Raw genomic sequence first — 15952 nt, 5'->3', positions numbered from 1 at the left:
TCGGGCTGTTCCATTCTTCCAGCAGCGGGGGGGGGGCGGGCCTTGGAGCGGACAGCTCAACACCAACCTCTGAAGTGAGCTGTAGCTCACGAAAACTTATGCGCTAATAAATTTATTAGTCTCTAAGGTGCCACAAGTACTCCTTTTCTTTCTACTGAGAGAGATTCCTGGTGATCGGGGATAAACCATCTCCCCCCGCGCGGCGGAGATAGGACAGTCCGCAGCTCTCCGCTCGTTTAGAGGGGAGGTAGGGTTTAGTCAAGCGAGTGCCCCCCCCCCGGAGCATGCGCGCTGCTGGCTCGGAGCGCACTGGGAGGCATCAGCCGCCACTAACAGATAGTACCTCACTCACCCTGTGTCTTGACTCAACAGTCACTCTTGGAAAAAGTGTAATAAAATGTCTATGCGAAACATGATCTTTTGTGTCTGCTATTTACAGTTCTGGCTCTTAAAAAAAAAAACCACACTCCAAGCTGACATAGGAAATGACAAGTAGCTAGAACTTCAGGCTGCAGGAAATTATTTTTAGTTGATTGAATACCAGTGACAGTGTACCTAAACTGAAAAAGTTTTAGGAGTGTAATATCAATGTTTTTAAAAAATTTAAAGTACTTTTGGCTATATATAAGTAACTGCTGGGGAATGAATCAGGACTTTGATGCAGATTCTTGGTATGTTTGAAAAGAGGGAACACCATAAAAAATATTGACCGGTCAGCAGAATCCACTGCAAAGGAGTCTCCTTTATTTTGATAGATGAACAGTGTCAGAGGAAAATGTGTATGTGGAAGGAAATAAAATGAGAAACTTGGAAGGGAAAAAGTTTAGGAAGCAATTTTAACTGCATACAAGTAAGCTACCATACCATGCACTGAACAAGAAACAGTGTGGTCTTGATTTTTCTTAGGCTGGAGTAAACCACAAGTGAAAGTCAAAACCTTTGCCTCTAAATGCAGAGGCTGATACTATGATAGCCCTTTATAGTCATATTTTTACATTTTAAAATGCACAGTTGCGATGTTCTGTATCTTGGGGGAACACCCAGCACACCCAAGTTCATCCTTATGGTTGTGTGGTGTCTAATGCAAAGTTTTTCATGGCAAGTGTCTTCAGAAGGCTCATGATGTACTGAGCATTGTTATGGTAATATATATAAGTTTGAGGCTGAAAATGTGTCCTCATGGCTTAAAGCAAGCCCAGGCAAATATTGTCCAGCAGCAGAGGGGCAGTTCCCACCTCATCAGGGCATGTATAGGACAAACCTGGGGCCCAGCCTCACAGGAACAAAGGACACTGGCCTAGGCAACAAAAGGATCTGTTGGACTCTGAGTGAGTCACCACCCTTCCTTTGGTCAGTTTGGAATGCGATGAAGTAATGCTCACCAGACATGCTCACCAGACACTGGGGGGGGGGGGGGGGGCGGCGCAGGCGTGGAGGGGAGGGGGCAAAGCTAAGAGGGAAGAACGAACATGATAAAAGGGAGAGAGCTACAGCCACCACACCAAGTGACTGAAGCGCTGATCAAAGGGGAGAGCATTTAAGTTTATAAAGGCATTGAAAGTGTTAAGATCAGCTTAGAATGTGTTTTGCTTTTATTTCATTTGACCAAATGTGACTTGTTATGCTTTGACTTATAATCACTTAATCTCTTTGTAGTTAATAAATGTTTGGTTTGAAGAGTGTCACTCCCCTTGGGATAACAAGCCTGGTACATATCAATTTTTTTGTTAAACTGACAAACTCCTATAAACTTGCAGCATCCAGTGGGCATAACTGGACACTGCAAGACAGAGGTTCCTAGGGTTGTGTCTGGGACCGGAGATATTGTCTAGTGTCATTTGGCTGCACAATCCAAGGAGCAGCTTACCTGCCAGAGGGTGTGCGTGAACAGCCCAGAAGTGGGGGTTCTCACAGCAGAGCAGGGTAAGGCTGGCTCCCAGAGTCAAGGATTGGGGTGACCTAGTTGATCACCAGTCCAGACAACTCCAGGGGAACGTCACAACAGTATATGTGGGAAAAGGAGAACACTTGATCTTTAAATGTTAAGCCACTAGAGAATCTGTCCTGAATGAAATCAGAACCATGTTAAATGTACAAACTGTGTTTACAGTTAAAAGTAACAATGCTAGTCAAGTTTCAGAGTAGCAGCTGTGTTAGTCTGTATCCACAAAAAGAAAAGGAGGACTTGTGGCACCTTAGAGACTAAAATTTATTTGAGCATAAGCTTTTGTGAGCTACAGCACATTCTAGGGTACATGCATAAGTTCTATATAATTTTGTTTGCCATAATTTTTCCAAATTGTAGACAGGTTAAAACCCTCTTGGCAACATCTGTGATTAAATATGGCTTTAGATAAAGTTCTTATCCTAGAGTGGAAAGGACTCACTGTAAAACGATAGGATATAGGACCAAGTTACTCCAAGTCCTTCCCATAGAAATACCTGCTTTTTGGTGGTGGAGGAAAGGTAGGGAGAAAAAACTCCAAGGGTCAGGCTGGCATGGGCATCATTCCTCACACTTCCATTTGTGGGATGCCACTGTTTGATTCTGTAAGAGAGGCTTACTACCCACTTCTTGGTGAGACAGAAGATGGACATGCAGCGAGCCTCTCGCTACACGTGTGGACCTGAGCTTGGTGAGGAACAAAGTAAAGGCCCAATCTTGCTCTCATTAAAGTCCCAAGAGTCTGATCTTAAACTTCAGTGGAAGCAGGCCCTAAACCTAACTCAAACACTCATTAGGCAAAGTACTTAGCTTTGTGCTTAAATCTCAGTGACTTCAAAAGCATGCTTAAAGTGAAATCCTTATTTAAATGCTTTGCTGAATGGGGCGTTAGTTCTGAGGTTATGCATCACACACAACTAATAATACTTGAGTCAAAAGATCGAGGTTTAATCACCATCACTCTGGCTCTCAACTACATCATACGGGGGGGGGGGGAGGGAGGAAATAAGGGGGAGACTTTCTAAACTTTCTCTTTTGTAAAACAGTATTTACAAGCAACCTTAACACCAAAAACATTAAAAACATCTAAATTAAGTTTCTGACATACATAAGAAAAGTCTAAGGTATAGTGAACATTTAAAAAAATGTGAAAGTTCATAATTAATAGTTTTGTGAAAGGTGTTCATTTTAGCCAATTACTAGCTGTTAATTGAGAAGTATATACTTTGTTATCTGTAACATTATTTAAAAAATATAATGCATTTTGCCACTTCATAACCAAAGTAAGTGTTCTTTATAACCCACTCATTTCATGATAAAAACATTACATTCAGTAACCCATACAGTACTGCTGGAAAGCAGTAGACTAATAGTTGGAAATACAACTTAGTGTATTTCTCATGAAAACTCATTCCTCCACCCTTTTGCAGTTTTTACAGTACTGTATTGACATATCATGTTGATTACAAGCTAAGCAAAATGTTATTTTACTTTTGATTCTAACTGGAAGGCCCATTTATAAAAACACATTAGCTCAGACCTCAGAATTTTTAAGGATTTATACTGAAATAAAATAATGAAGTGATGGAGAAAGTTAGCAACTTTGCAATGCAGGTCTAATCATACTTTCTAGGTTTGTAAATATCACAACTAGTTTTCCCTGTCATATCCCAATGACATATACTAAAAGCAATTATGCTGGGCTTCAATATGCTTAAATTAAGAAAATATCAAATTAGAGAGATTTTTTGTTTAGTATTTTCCTGAGTCTTCTGTTTTTAAGGTCACATGCTATAAAGATAGTGTTCACTGAATATGGACACATATTAGATGTAGATACATAGCTTGAATATAAAAGCCTTTTAGTAACATAAGCAAAAAACAAACAAAAAAACCCAAACACTTAAGTACATCTCCTGTTCTTTACAATATAATATTCCACAAAGTACGAGATAAGAATTCCTTGGAAGCCATTTAACTCTTCAGAATTGGGCATTTTCTTCAAAAAAAAAAAGCAAAGTTCACCTTTTTCTTTTGCACTAATACGGTTTGATAATTATAAATTATTCTGTATGATCCATGAGCTGTATCCTAAATTGGTTTTTAAATAATTTATCAATGTTGTGAATAAACCTAAAAAGAACATCCAACTTCCTTGACAAGATTAAAACAAAAAACAGTTTAGCTGGGACAACTAAGTAATCCAAAAGACCGGGTGGTTTTTACATTACATCCACGAGGAAAAAAAACCCAAATAAAAGGCACTATTGTCCGTGATTTTTATTTTATTTATCCAGGTACTTACATTATATGGTTTTCGTCATCATAAACTTTATAGAAAGTCTGCAAAGACATGTCTGTAACAGCAATTAGACGTCACTAGCTTTAAGTGGCTTGCTAAATGTAAGAAGATGCTATGCGCTGTTATTGACAACATACTTCTCAATTCAAAAAACTACATTCAGCAACGGTACTTGGGCATTAAAGTCACCAGTCGAGCTCTACTGGGTATTCCCCAGTAAGACATGCTGTACAGTGGCCAATCTTTCTAACACGAGACTTATTGGTTTTAAGGCTGTTTTGATTTTCTTGCTTTGCTTTGATACTTTCTTGCACAGATGATACCAACCCTTCCACAGAAAGATAAACCACACTGTCTGCTCCTAGGGGAAATAAAAGAAGACAATGAAACATTAAAAGCTACACTAGTATTAAACAAAATAAAAGCATCTTGAACATGTAGTCATGATATTACATGGGTTCTCTCCCTGTGGGTCACCTCCCCTGCAAGGAAAAAAGACTATAAAACAAGGTGTTAGGGGATCACAATCACCTTGTCCTTTCCATATTACTAAACTGAAGTAGGGGTCCCTTGTTGGCTAGACAGGAGGCGGGGATTCTGGTATGGAAAAGACTGAGAACCACAATGTTACTCATTTTGTCAAAATGGAAACTAAATCCAAGCTGGTCATTGAGATTCTCTGAGCTCATAGCACATTGCCTCCCTGAATTAGCAATTATTCCAAGTTCACCTTGGAAGCAGCCACACACACAGCTGTTTCAAGCTGTCTTTGTTCCATAAGCAGAGCATCCATGACTTTTGTTCTTCTTGCTGTATTTGGCTATTGGGCCTTTGAGATAATGCAGTAAGTGGTTCACGTGAATGCTCTAGCAGGAGGAGAGAGTGTTTCACCCTCTCATTTTATCACTTTTGTTAATTACATTGTGAACAGATATTAAAATGTGATCCTCCAGCAAATTCATAATGCTTTATTTGTGCCATCACAATTAATGCCATGGGGGGGAAAAGGCTGATTAAAAGATTAGACAGAAGGAGCAATGAAGTCAATCTTAAAAACACTAAAAAAAACCCTGCAAGTTTAAAGGCTTTTTACTACAGCTGTGTTTTTAAATTGGTAAGTTTTCAAAATCATTGCTACAGCACAATACTATATATGATAATAGACATGCCCATTCACAAGCCATTACTGATCACTATTGCTCCATCATGATAATGCACATCTGTTATTTGCAATGGCACAAATAATAATTTTGGCATTTGTTCTCATTTTTTTTTGTTCTGTAGCAAATATTGCTTACTGTAAAGATTCTAAAATACACTGCATTTATTTTGTTTAAATCTTATAGTTTTAAGATGAGATGCCTTCAGCTCAAGAAAAATATTTACATAAATTCTACAATTTGAGTTTTAAGCAAAACCAGCAAGCATTTATAAATTTAGTAAGAATATTTTATTATGCTTAAATTTTCATCACTACTCTGTCTTCAACTTATCTTCCTGAAATTTTGCATGCCACAGCTCAACACAGGTAGAGTTTTTCTGGGAAGTTTGGCAAGAATCAAAACAACTAGAACTTTGAAACTGTATTTGTCGTTTACTTTTTGAAAGTTATTTGAGTGCTCTATATTTTGTAAAGGAAGAACTATAAACTGCAACAGACAAAACATACAGCTGGTATCAATGTGATCTGGTGTGAGCAGTTCAACAAAAAATTCAGTAGCTCAGTTTGGGGGTTTTTTGGTTTGTTCTTTTTGGGAGAGCGGGGATGTCAGTTTTTCCCCACTGAAAATTTGTGATCATATTTTTCCTCATGACTGAAAAAACTCAAGGGCGGGGGGTAAAACTATAGCATTTACCTATGTATTTTGCAAGGTCATGAAATTCAGGTCTGTTGGCAATGAGTTCTTCTTTTGTTGGAATATTTATTCCCATGTAACAAGGAAATTTTATGGGAGGTGAAGCCACACGAATGTGCACCTGAAAGAAAATGAATTTTCAATATTACATTACCAGTAAAAACTTGCATCTTGATAAAAGTCATTGCTGTTAGTTAATGTTATACTCAGACACGAAAGCCCCAACCCCTGAAAGGTGATCAGCAAAGGCAAAGCCCTGCCTCTATTTGGAGCCCCACATACGTATAAGGATCCACTGTGTGCATTACATTTCAGGATCAGGGTCTTCGGTCTCTCCAGACTCCAAAATATCAGTACGGGTAAAGAAATTTAACAAGTAACATTATTAAAGCCTTTAAAATGGCTTCTTAATTTTCAAATAAAACTATTTTGTCTTCACAACTTTTCTATTAAAAATAGATTTAAAGTGTGAGTAATCCAATTTAAATTAACAGAGCTACTCATGGTAATAAAAATAAGCACACGTGTAAACGTTCACAGGCTCTGTGCTTAGGCAGTGTCTACTCATTGACAGCTTTGGTTATACAAAGCACATTTGCTTCTGTGACAGACTAGCACATTCTATTTCATATGTAAATCAAAGAAACAAATTAAACCAGAAGCAGTATTTTTCTTGAGATTTAGGACAAATGCCTATTTACCTAAGAAGTAAGGTTAAAAACAATACCGCAGCAGGAATAAGTAGTTGAAATATATAGCCGCCACACTGATTTTTAGATAAAACTATCAGTTTTCCATTCAGTCTTGATTTGTCAGTTACATCTTAGGCCATGTCTACACTACCACTTTTGTCAGTATAATTTATTTTAATTCACGGGGGAGGACGGGGGGGGGGGGGGGGGGGGGAGACAAAAAACAAACCACCACTCCTGAGCAATATAAGTTACACCAACAGAAATGTTGGTGGGGACAGTGCTATGTTGATGGGAGAGCTTCTCCCACTGACACAGCTACCGCCACTCGTGGAGGTGGTTTTATGTCGAGAGGAGAGCTCTCTCCTGCCGGCATAGAGAGTGGCCACACAAGCGATCTTACAGCAGCGCAGCTGCATCAGTACAGCTATGCCCTCGCTAGTGTAGACGCACACTTACTTTAAAATAGAGCAGTACCCCCTTTATTCAAGTTTTTCTGCTGCAGATTTTCCTAAGATCAAGCAATCACACAAGAAACTTTTCACACTATTACATATTGTTGTGCATTTGCTTTCTTTGTTTTTATGGCTCTCTTTCTACCACACCTTGTGAGTGCACTAAGGGAAATATTCTGACGTGTAACTGAAACACTCCAACTTGTGTCTCCATCAAATTTCCCTTTACATCTGCATTACAACTGCTGAAAGTGAACTTACCTCCTTCGCACCAGATTCCCTGAGCAGCTTTATTATCGGTGAGATTGTATTGCCCCGCACAATAGAATCATCGATTAGCACAATTCTTTTGCCTTTAAAGTTATCAGATAGGACTCCAAATTTTTTTGCCACTCCAAGCTGTCTTAATCGCATGTTTGGCTGAATAAAAGTTCTTCCGACATATCGATTTTTACAGAGTACTTCAACATATGGCAGCCCACACTACAAGCAAAAGACAATTATACACACAGTTAAATAAAATAAATACATTAAAAATAAGGATTAGGAATTGTAAAGATTTTTTTAAAAGATGACCTGCAGATTAGGGCTAATCAAAGGCCTTTAGCTTGACCAATGTAGTGGCAACAGTGCACTGGTGCAGCATACCACAATATGAAACCCAGCTCACAGAAGACCCACATACACTATCTGACAGGAGGAAAACACCAAAACTAACTTACTGTAAAGGAGAGTCTAGCGTATTTCACAGAAAGTTAGAAACACTGGCGGGGAGGGGAAGAAATAAATATTAAAAATAATCCATCCACAATACCTTTTGTGCATAACCTAGTGCTGCTGGTGTTGCAGATTCTGGTACTGTGCTAACCAAGTCTGCTTCCACTGGTGCTTCAACAGCAAGCTGCTGACCGCATCTTCTCCTGACTGAATACACCATTTGACCTATGGACATTGAGGAAATAATAATTCTTTTCCCTTATGTAATTATGATTTAACTTTCAGTTTGCACAGTACAGGAACTATTCCTATCAAATAAACTCTACAGTAAGTTTTAGGTAAATAGGAAGCCTCTAAAAAGTAATGAGAAATATTCACCACCACCAGTCACCTTACACCTTTCATCTCCTCCCATAATATCCATGTTGCTTTCCATCTTTCAGGCCACTGTGAGGACCAAATCCTTCTTGCCTTATTCAGGTGATCAGTCCCACTGACATTAACAGAACTATTCACTTGAGCAAGACCAGCAGGATTTGAACCTGAATTTTTACTCTCTCCACATCCTGTTTTTGTTCTTGCATCAAATGGTTCTGCTAAGTAGCTTGACATTAGCACAGAATAGAGGCCTGTCCTATGAGAGCTTTACCAAGGTAGTGATCATAGGACAAGACTGATAGCTCCATGTACACTGAACATGTACAGAACTGAAAATTTAATTAGAAAGAAGGATCCACAGGAATGGTTGCTTCTTGTAAGGAAAGATAAGATAAGCCACACTTCAAATGCTTTAATAAGTCCTAAATATTTTTTTAAATGTTGTCTAAAATGATACAATAGTATCTTATATATTCATACATTTTAAGGCCAGAAGGGACCACTACATTATCTAGTTAGACCTCCTGAATAATACGGGCCACAGAATTTCATCCAGTCACCCAGGTACTGAGTCCAATAACCGGGGTGAAAGTAACTTAAAGGATTTACCATTAGGCTGGAGTCCTGAGTGGGGGCATGGCCTCAACCTGAAGAGGTGGGACCTTTAAATCAAGATTTAAATGGCCCAGGGCTCCCCGCAGCAGCCCGAGCCCCTGGCCCTTTACATCACTGCAGGAGCCCTACCGCTCCCCACAATGGGCAGGAGCACCTGGCCCTTTAAAGTGCTGCCTGAGTCCGGCTGCCGGAGCCCCAGGGTAGCGGCGGCAGGGCTCCGGCGGGGATTTAAAGGGCCAGGGGCTCCGGCCCTCGCGGGGAGCCCCTGGCCCTTTAAATCACCTCTGCCAATAACTTGTGTTTGACTACAGCATATCTTCCAGAAAGGCATCCAGTGCTGTTTCAAAGACATCAAGAGATGTACAATCCACCACTTTCCTTAGTAGTTTGTTCCACTGCTTAATCACTCTCACTTTTAAAAAACTGCACCTTGTTTCTACATTAAATTTGTTTGGCTTTAACTTCCAGCCATTGGATCTTGTTATGCCTTTATCTACTAGATTAAAATGACCTTTAGTTCCTGGTTTTCTCCCCAGAAAGTTACTGTGTTATAAGTACCTAAGTGCAAACACTTCTCGACCTTCATTTGAGAAGTTAAACGTATTTCGCTCATTTAGTCTCTCACTGCAAGACCTTTATTTCCAGTCACTGAATCATTTTTGTGGCTCTTTTCTTCTTTTCCTCTCCAATTCTTCAACATCCTTTTTAAAATGTGATCACCAGATCTGGATGCAGTATTCTAGTATTTGACTCATCACTAAATGTATACAGACAGAAAAATCTCTTCCTTCTTCCCTCCTAGTCACTACTCCTGTTTATATATCCAAGGATCGCATTAACCCTTTTTTGACACAGCATCACAGTGTGAGCTCCATGTTAAGCATCTTGTGCACTGTGACCCCTCAACTGTTTTCAGAGTCACTACTTTCCAGGATACAGTCCCCCATTTCAATAACGCCTGCATTCCTTGTTTACTATAGTTTATCTTCATACCTTCAAAAATGCTGTCAGGCCTTGCAAAATAAACATATTCAAAGATACAGAATGCTGATGGATCTCCTCCAGGTCTTGGTACAACATCCAGTGTTTGGACATCATATCTGGATATCTTCACAATCTCTCCAGGGAGGACTTCACGATAATACCTTGAAAAGACATTTGCGGTATTTAGAAATTTCCATACACTTGCATGTTAGTTTTAGAATATAAACAAAGCCATGTTCTGCTAAACCCAGTCAACTTTCTGATATTCAGCAGTCACAAAATATTAGATTATTATTTTAAAGTTGACTCTTTGGCTCCTAGCATTGGACTTTGCCAGCACTAATGCAAGACTAGTGCAGTAACATTGACAGCCTGCATTAGTACCTGAAAATGGTAAATCTCCAGTCTTAGCACTAAATGGTTAAGGACATCTTCCCATTACATGAAACAGCCAAGACGACACTGAAATGCTTTATGTATATTAGTAGCAGTTATAAATTTAAGATAGAGTCAAGTCCTGGCCATCATGAGATGAATAAACTGACTCTTAATTTAGTCTTGACTAGTTTAGTCACTTTTCTATGAAACACAAATCATCCCATAAAATCAAATGGCCTGGAATGAGGAATGTAGTCATAAGAGCTGTCACTACAGTCAGTAACTAGGGTCCTGTCAGTATCAAAATAGAAGGTGGAAGGCAGCTACAACTGAATAAGGGCAGGATTACTGGAATATAGGTCTGCTGTTCCATATGCTTAGATTATAGCTTTTCATAATTAGAACAAAAATTGAATATGGAGTCTTAATAAAAATATAATAAGCTCAGCGATTGCATTATTAAACATATTCTTAGATCTTCTATAAGCTGATCTTCTAACTACTGTTGTTTAAGTATACTGCTTCAATTGACACTCCTAGAGGAATTCTGCACCACTGCACATGGACCAGAATTCATGTACGGTACAAAAAATTTTTTCTTCTTTTCCCCACAAAAAATAACTTTCTGCCTGGAAACTTCTGCAGTTCCACCTTTCACACCTCAGAGGCTGCTGTGGCGCCAGAACAGCCAGCAGACAGCTCCAGTCATGCTCCATTCATCCTGCTCACAGAGCTATGTTAGGACTGACAGAGTGGGGCACAAGGGGCTGATGGGGGGTGGGGGGGGAGGGTGGTGTCATAAGCTGGGGTTCAGAAGGGCTAGTGAGGGGCACAGACAGGGATGTGGGCTCAGGAGCTAGTGGGGTGACAGCTTTGAGTCAGGGACCGAATGCAAAAGGTTCCGCAGGGCCACATGGGGACGGGAACAGATGTGCCTGACTGAATGGGAAAGGCTTGGTCAGCCAGGGTCTGCATGGGGGAGGCTCCCCAGCTCCTTAACTATCCCTCCCTCCTGCCCAAAATCACGTTCCGTACTTCTCCCACCCACGGCCAACAACTTTCCAGATTCACTCCCAGGCTCCTTCCCCCTTCCTCAGCTCCTCCATTACCCTTGGACTCCCCCAAGCCTATAGACTCCTTCTGAAGGATGCAGGAAATAAGTTTCTGTATTGTAGTTTAAATGAATTGCTCAGAGTTCTGTATTAATACGCTAGTAAGGAATCTGTCAAAAAAAACGTTACCTGAATCTTTCTTTTTTGGGGGAATGTATTGTTACAGACATACTTGCTGACAGGTATTTTGAAATAAATTACAAAAATAATTGAAACTAGCATGATTAAATTGTGTTATTTTGACAAATAAAATAAATATGCAGAATTTTAAAATATTGTGTGAAGAATTTTTAGGTACAGAATTCCCCCAGGAGTAAATTGAGTTTAGTTATCCAATTAATTGCATCCTATCACTAGAGGTTAAATGGCAAAAAAAAAAGAACCAGGAGTTCATTTCCTAAGTACTTAGATTTTCAGTTTTACTAAACATGAATCAAGATATTCATATCTGAGTAATGTTGAAAAATATTCACTGCACATATCACACACCAGCAAGTCTTAAAACATGCAGATTAAGTGACTCTGATGAATGCTGGAGATGTAATTTAAAAGGGGATGCATATTCATTAGCCAGATACTAGAATTAGTGGACTAGCTGATAACATTGAGAAAGCTCTACGATACAACCGCATTTGCTCCAACCCCTCAGACAGAGACAAACACCTACAAGATCTCTATCAAGGGGAGGGATAGCTCAGTGGTTTGAGCATTGGCCTGCTAACCCCAGGGTTATGAGTTCAATCCTTGAGGGGGCCATTTAGGGATCTGGGGATTGGTCCTGCTTTGAGCAGGGGGTTGGACTAGATGACCTCCTGAGGTCCCTTCCAACCCTGATATTCTATGATTCTATGAACTACAATACCCACCTGCTGAAGTGAAGAAACAAATTGACAGAGCCAGAAGAGTACCCAGAAGTCACCTACTACAGGACAGGCCCAAAAAAGAAAACAACAGAACGCCACTAGCCATCACTTTCAGCCCCCAACTAAAACCTCTCCAATGCATCATCAAGGATCTACAACCTATCCTGAAGGACGACCCATCACTCTCACAGATCTTGGGAGACAGGCCAGTCCTTGCTTATAGACAGCCCCCCAACCTGAAGCAAATACTCACCAGCAACCAGACACCACACAACCAAACCACTAACCCAAGAACCTATCCTTGCAACAAAGCCCGTTGCCAACTGTATCCACATATCTATTCAGGGGACACCATCATAGGGCCTAATCACATCAGCCACACTATCAGAGGCTCGTTCACCTGCACATCCACCAATGTGTTATATGCTATCATGTGCCAGCAATGCCCCTCTGCCATGTACATTGGTCAAACTGGACAGTCTCTATGTAAAAGAATAAATGGACACAAATCAGATGTCAAGAATTATAACATTCAAAAACCAGTCAGAGAACACTTCAATCTCTTTGGTCACTCAATTACAGACCTAGAAGTTGCAATTATTCAACAAAAAAACTTCAAAAACAGACTCCAACGAGAGACTGCAGAATTGGAATTAATTTGCAAACTGGATACAATTAACCTAGGCTTGAATAAAGGCTGGGAGTGGATGGGTCATTACACAAAGTAAAACTATTTCCCCATGTTTATTCCACCCCCCACTGTTCCTCAGACGTTCTTGTCAACTGCTGGACATGGTCCACCTTGATTATCACTACAAAAAGTTTCTCCCGCACCCCCCCCCCCCCCGCTCTCCTACTGGTAACAGCTCACCTTACCTGATCACTCTCCTTACAATGTGTATGGTAACACCCATTGTTTCATGTTCTCTATGTATATAAATCTCCCCACTGTATTTTCCACTGCATGCATCCGATGAAGTGAGCTGTAGCTCATGAAAGCTTATGCTCAAATAAATGTGTTAGTCTCTAAGGTGCCACAAGTACTCCTTTTCCTTTTGGGATTTATATGTAGTGCAAAACACCCCCGTTGATGATGATTCTTAGCAGAAGTATCTCAGTCTCAGAAGGTAGGTCCAGAGTAAAGCAACTTTTGTTAAGAAAACAAAGATGGTACCAACAGTTAATTATTGGTACATGGAAATGACAGAACTCACCACAGAGGAACATATGTTGTAGCTTGTTTCTAGAACATCTCTCAATGTAATAGATTACTGAAGTTCAGACATTATTGGTTTCCAGTTTTTGCTCTGAATTTAATTTTTACTTCTTGCAGTTTTTGCCTTGTTTTTCCACTTTAAGGGGACACAATTTTACTTACCAACATAACACTCAATTAGTGGCAGATTTGTTAAATGTCGGATTTGCAAATTAACTGTAAATTCCTCATTATAGGTATGAATGATTTTGTTGATTTGACTGTAGTTTTTATTTTCACTGAAAATTAAATGTTTTTGCACAGAGAACATTTCTCCGGTTTCTTTTTTAACTATATACTGGGCTTGTCTTCACTATAGTTAACTTCAGTATTGTCCCAACTTGAATCCTGCCTGCACATAAAAATCCATAATTTGAGTGTGGTGGAGCTGTCAGCTGAAGTGGCTAGCCTATCAGGAGGTATAGGCTACAGTTTGAGTCAACACAACCCACCAACTGCTAAAACAACCACTCTGTAGTTGGAATATTCATTTTACATTGTGGCTGTACTCACTTAACTCCTTTTCAGTTAGCTTAGCTAACTCTACAGTGAAGAGATAACCACACAGTCTTCTTTGCAGATGATTTCTGAATACACTATTGCCATATTTATTTAAATCCATAAACTGATAGATATAATCTTTCATACTGTATGTGAATACTATCATTTGGCTATTTAAATCTCTATTCACTGTTTAAAGTGTTTACAGATCACCTTGTATGTGAAGGAACTTACTGTGCACCAATAGATAAAAAGCTGCAGGATTCAGAGGAGACCACCCATCCTTCTGTTTCGCTGTTTTTCTTCCCTATAATAAAATTTTCAATTATAGTTACATTATCTTCACAGGTCTTGGAATTATAATCACTAAACATGTTAAATTTCTGCAACAGTACTGGCCTGTTACATTTTGTAATCATGTACTTGGGCAAGTCAAATAGTCACGATTTCTAAATAGAAAGTTTGGAATTGAAAGTTGCTGTAACATTTGTTGAAAAACTGTTCTTTGGAAACATTATATAAAACTTGTCCTTGAGAGATTAGAAAAGCCAGTTTCACACAGTCACTGTTCATAAGGACAATTCAGAGAAATAAATTCCTTATCTCCGCAGGACTTTTCCCCCCTACTTCCATCTCAATAAGTTTTTGGGGCCCTGGTGTATACACATGCTTTTTGTTTAGATAAGAAATTCCTTACTCTCTGTATATTAAGTGGTGCCTCCAATGCCACTGAAATCAATAAAAGGGTGCCCTTGGACTTTAATGGGCATTCACTGGACCCAAAGTGAGAAGAATTCTCAAAGATAGGCAAATGAAAGGGAACAAATGGGCAGATTAAGAACATAACAGGATACAAACACTAATATACAGTATTTGGACATTGCGAATATTTTCTAAGAGATTACAAAAAATTCTCACACACAATCCTCCATGCCATATCAATTTCTTTGGACAAAGAATGGCTTTATACATTTTTTCCTGCAGTTAAAAATGTCAAGTTCCCATATCTTACAGCACACTAGGTCTTAAGGTTTTTCCTTGAAAATCACTGGTATCACTCAGGGCACTGAGATGGGAAGGTATGTACAATTCTCCTTTGGGATTATCTTCCACGAATGACCAGATTTTATCCTGACTCAGAACATTTTGGTTTACAAGAACATGCAGAGCCTTTATTCAAATTCCTATATTTGCGTTTTCACGTTAACTCCTTGCCATAATATGTGGACAAGTGGGTTTCCCAGCTCCTTCCAGAAGAATCCCCCCCAAAAATAATTTTTCCTTCAATAAAACAAATAAGCACCAGTAGCCCAAAGCTAATAAGCAACCCTACAACAAAAAGGAGAAGAAATAGGGCCTGTATCTAGCCATCCCCACTTTTCTCCCAGGGCAGAGGGGAGAAATCTCTCTCCAATTATCTCTGCTGCAACTAGGCTGCCTCTCTCTGCTGCTGCCATGGGGGAATGGGGATTTACTATTGTCAAGAGAGAAGGGGTGCTTCTGATTTCCTTTAAATTTGTTCCCACCATCAAAATGTATTTTGTATTTTATAAATCAACCAATATTGGGATATTATTGCATCCGATGTTCAGAGAGAGCAACATTTTAAAGAAAAGTTGCTCAACTGCATGAATGTGGACATGATTCCCCCATTAAGTGCAAATGTATTATTTATCTAGCTTTGCAAATGTAAACATACTTATGGCTGGTTACCCAGTCTTTACATAGGATTTACCTTTTCCACTCATACTGCCTACTGAAATGAGACGACCAATGCAGAGTGGACGATTCCCATAGGGATCACGTACTGCATAGATTATGTCTTTATGCATCATTAGTAGTGAATATGAAGTAGGGGTTTCATTCATTAAATTTTTGATTCTGAAATGAGATTAAGTA

The 15952-nt window shown here is 39.4% G+C and overlaps 1 protein-coding gene across 3 annotated transcripts in view; it reads right to left on the bottom strand.

The window, feature by feature from the left end:
- Positions 1-2877: 2877 nt before the first annotated feature.
- PPAT (phosphoribosyl pyrophosphate amidotransferase) overlaps positions 2878-15952 on the bottom strand; it is a 71807-nt gene continuing 58732 nt past the window's right edge. For all 3 annotated transcript variants that reach the window (XM_073341961.2, XM_073341963.2, XM_073341962.2), the window contains exons 5-11: positions 15789-15934; positions 14288-14360; positions 9954-10105; positions 8065-8192; positions 7512-7733; positions 6104-6224; positions 2878-4608 (exon numbers count right to left, since the gene is read on the bottom strand). In XM_073341961.2, coding sequence (XP_073198062.1) covers positions 4433-4608; positions 6104-6224; positions 7512-7733; positions 8065-8192; positions 9954-10105; positions 14288-14360; positions 15789-15934 — 1018 coding nt within the window. In that variant the 3' untranslated portion in view covers positions 2878-4432. The remainder of the gene's footprint in view (positions 4609-6103; positions 6225-7511; positions 7734-8064; positions 8193-9953; positions 10106-14287; positions 14361-15788; positions 15935-15952) is intronic.

The sequence above is a fragment of the Lepidochelys kempii genome, chromosome 4 (assembly GCF_965140285.1).
Source record: "Lepidochelys kempii isolate rLepKem1 chromosome 4, rLepKem1.hap1, whole genome shotgun sequence".
Taxonomy (NCBI): domain Eukaryota; kingdom Metazoa; phylum Chordata; order Testudines; family Cheloniidae; genus Lepidochelys; species Lepidochelys kempii.
Note: the sequence above shows the minus strand (reverse complement) of the source record. Positions and strands in the feature narration are given on the sequence as shown.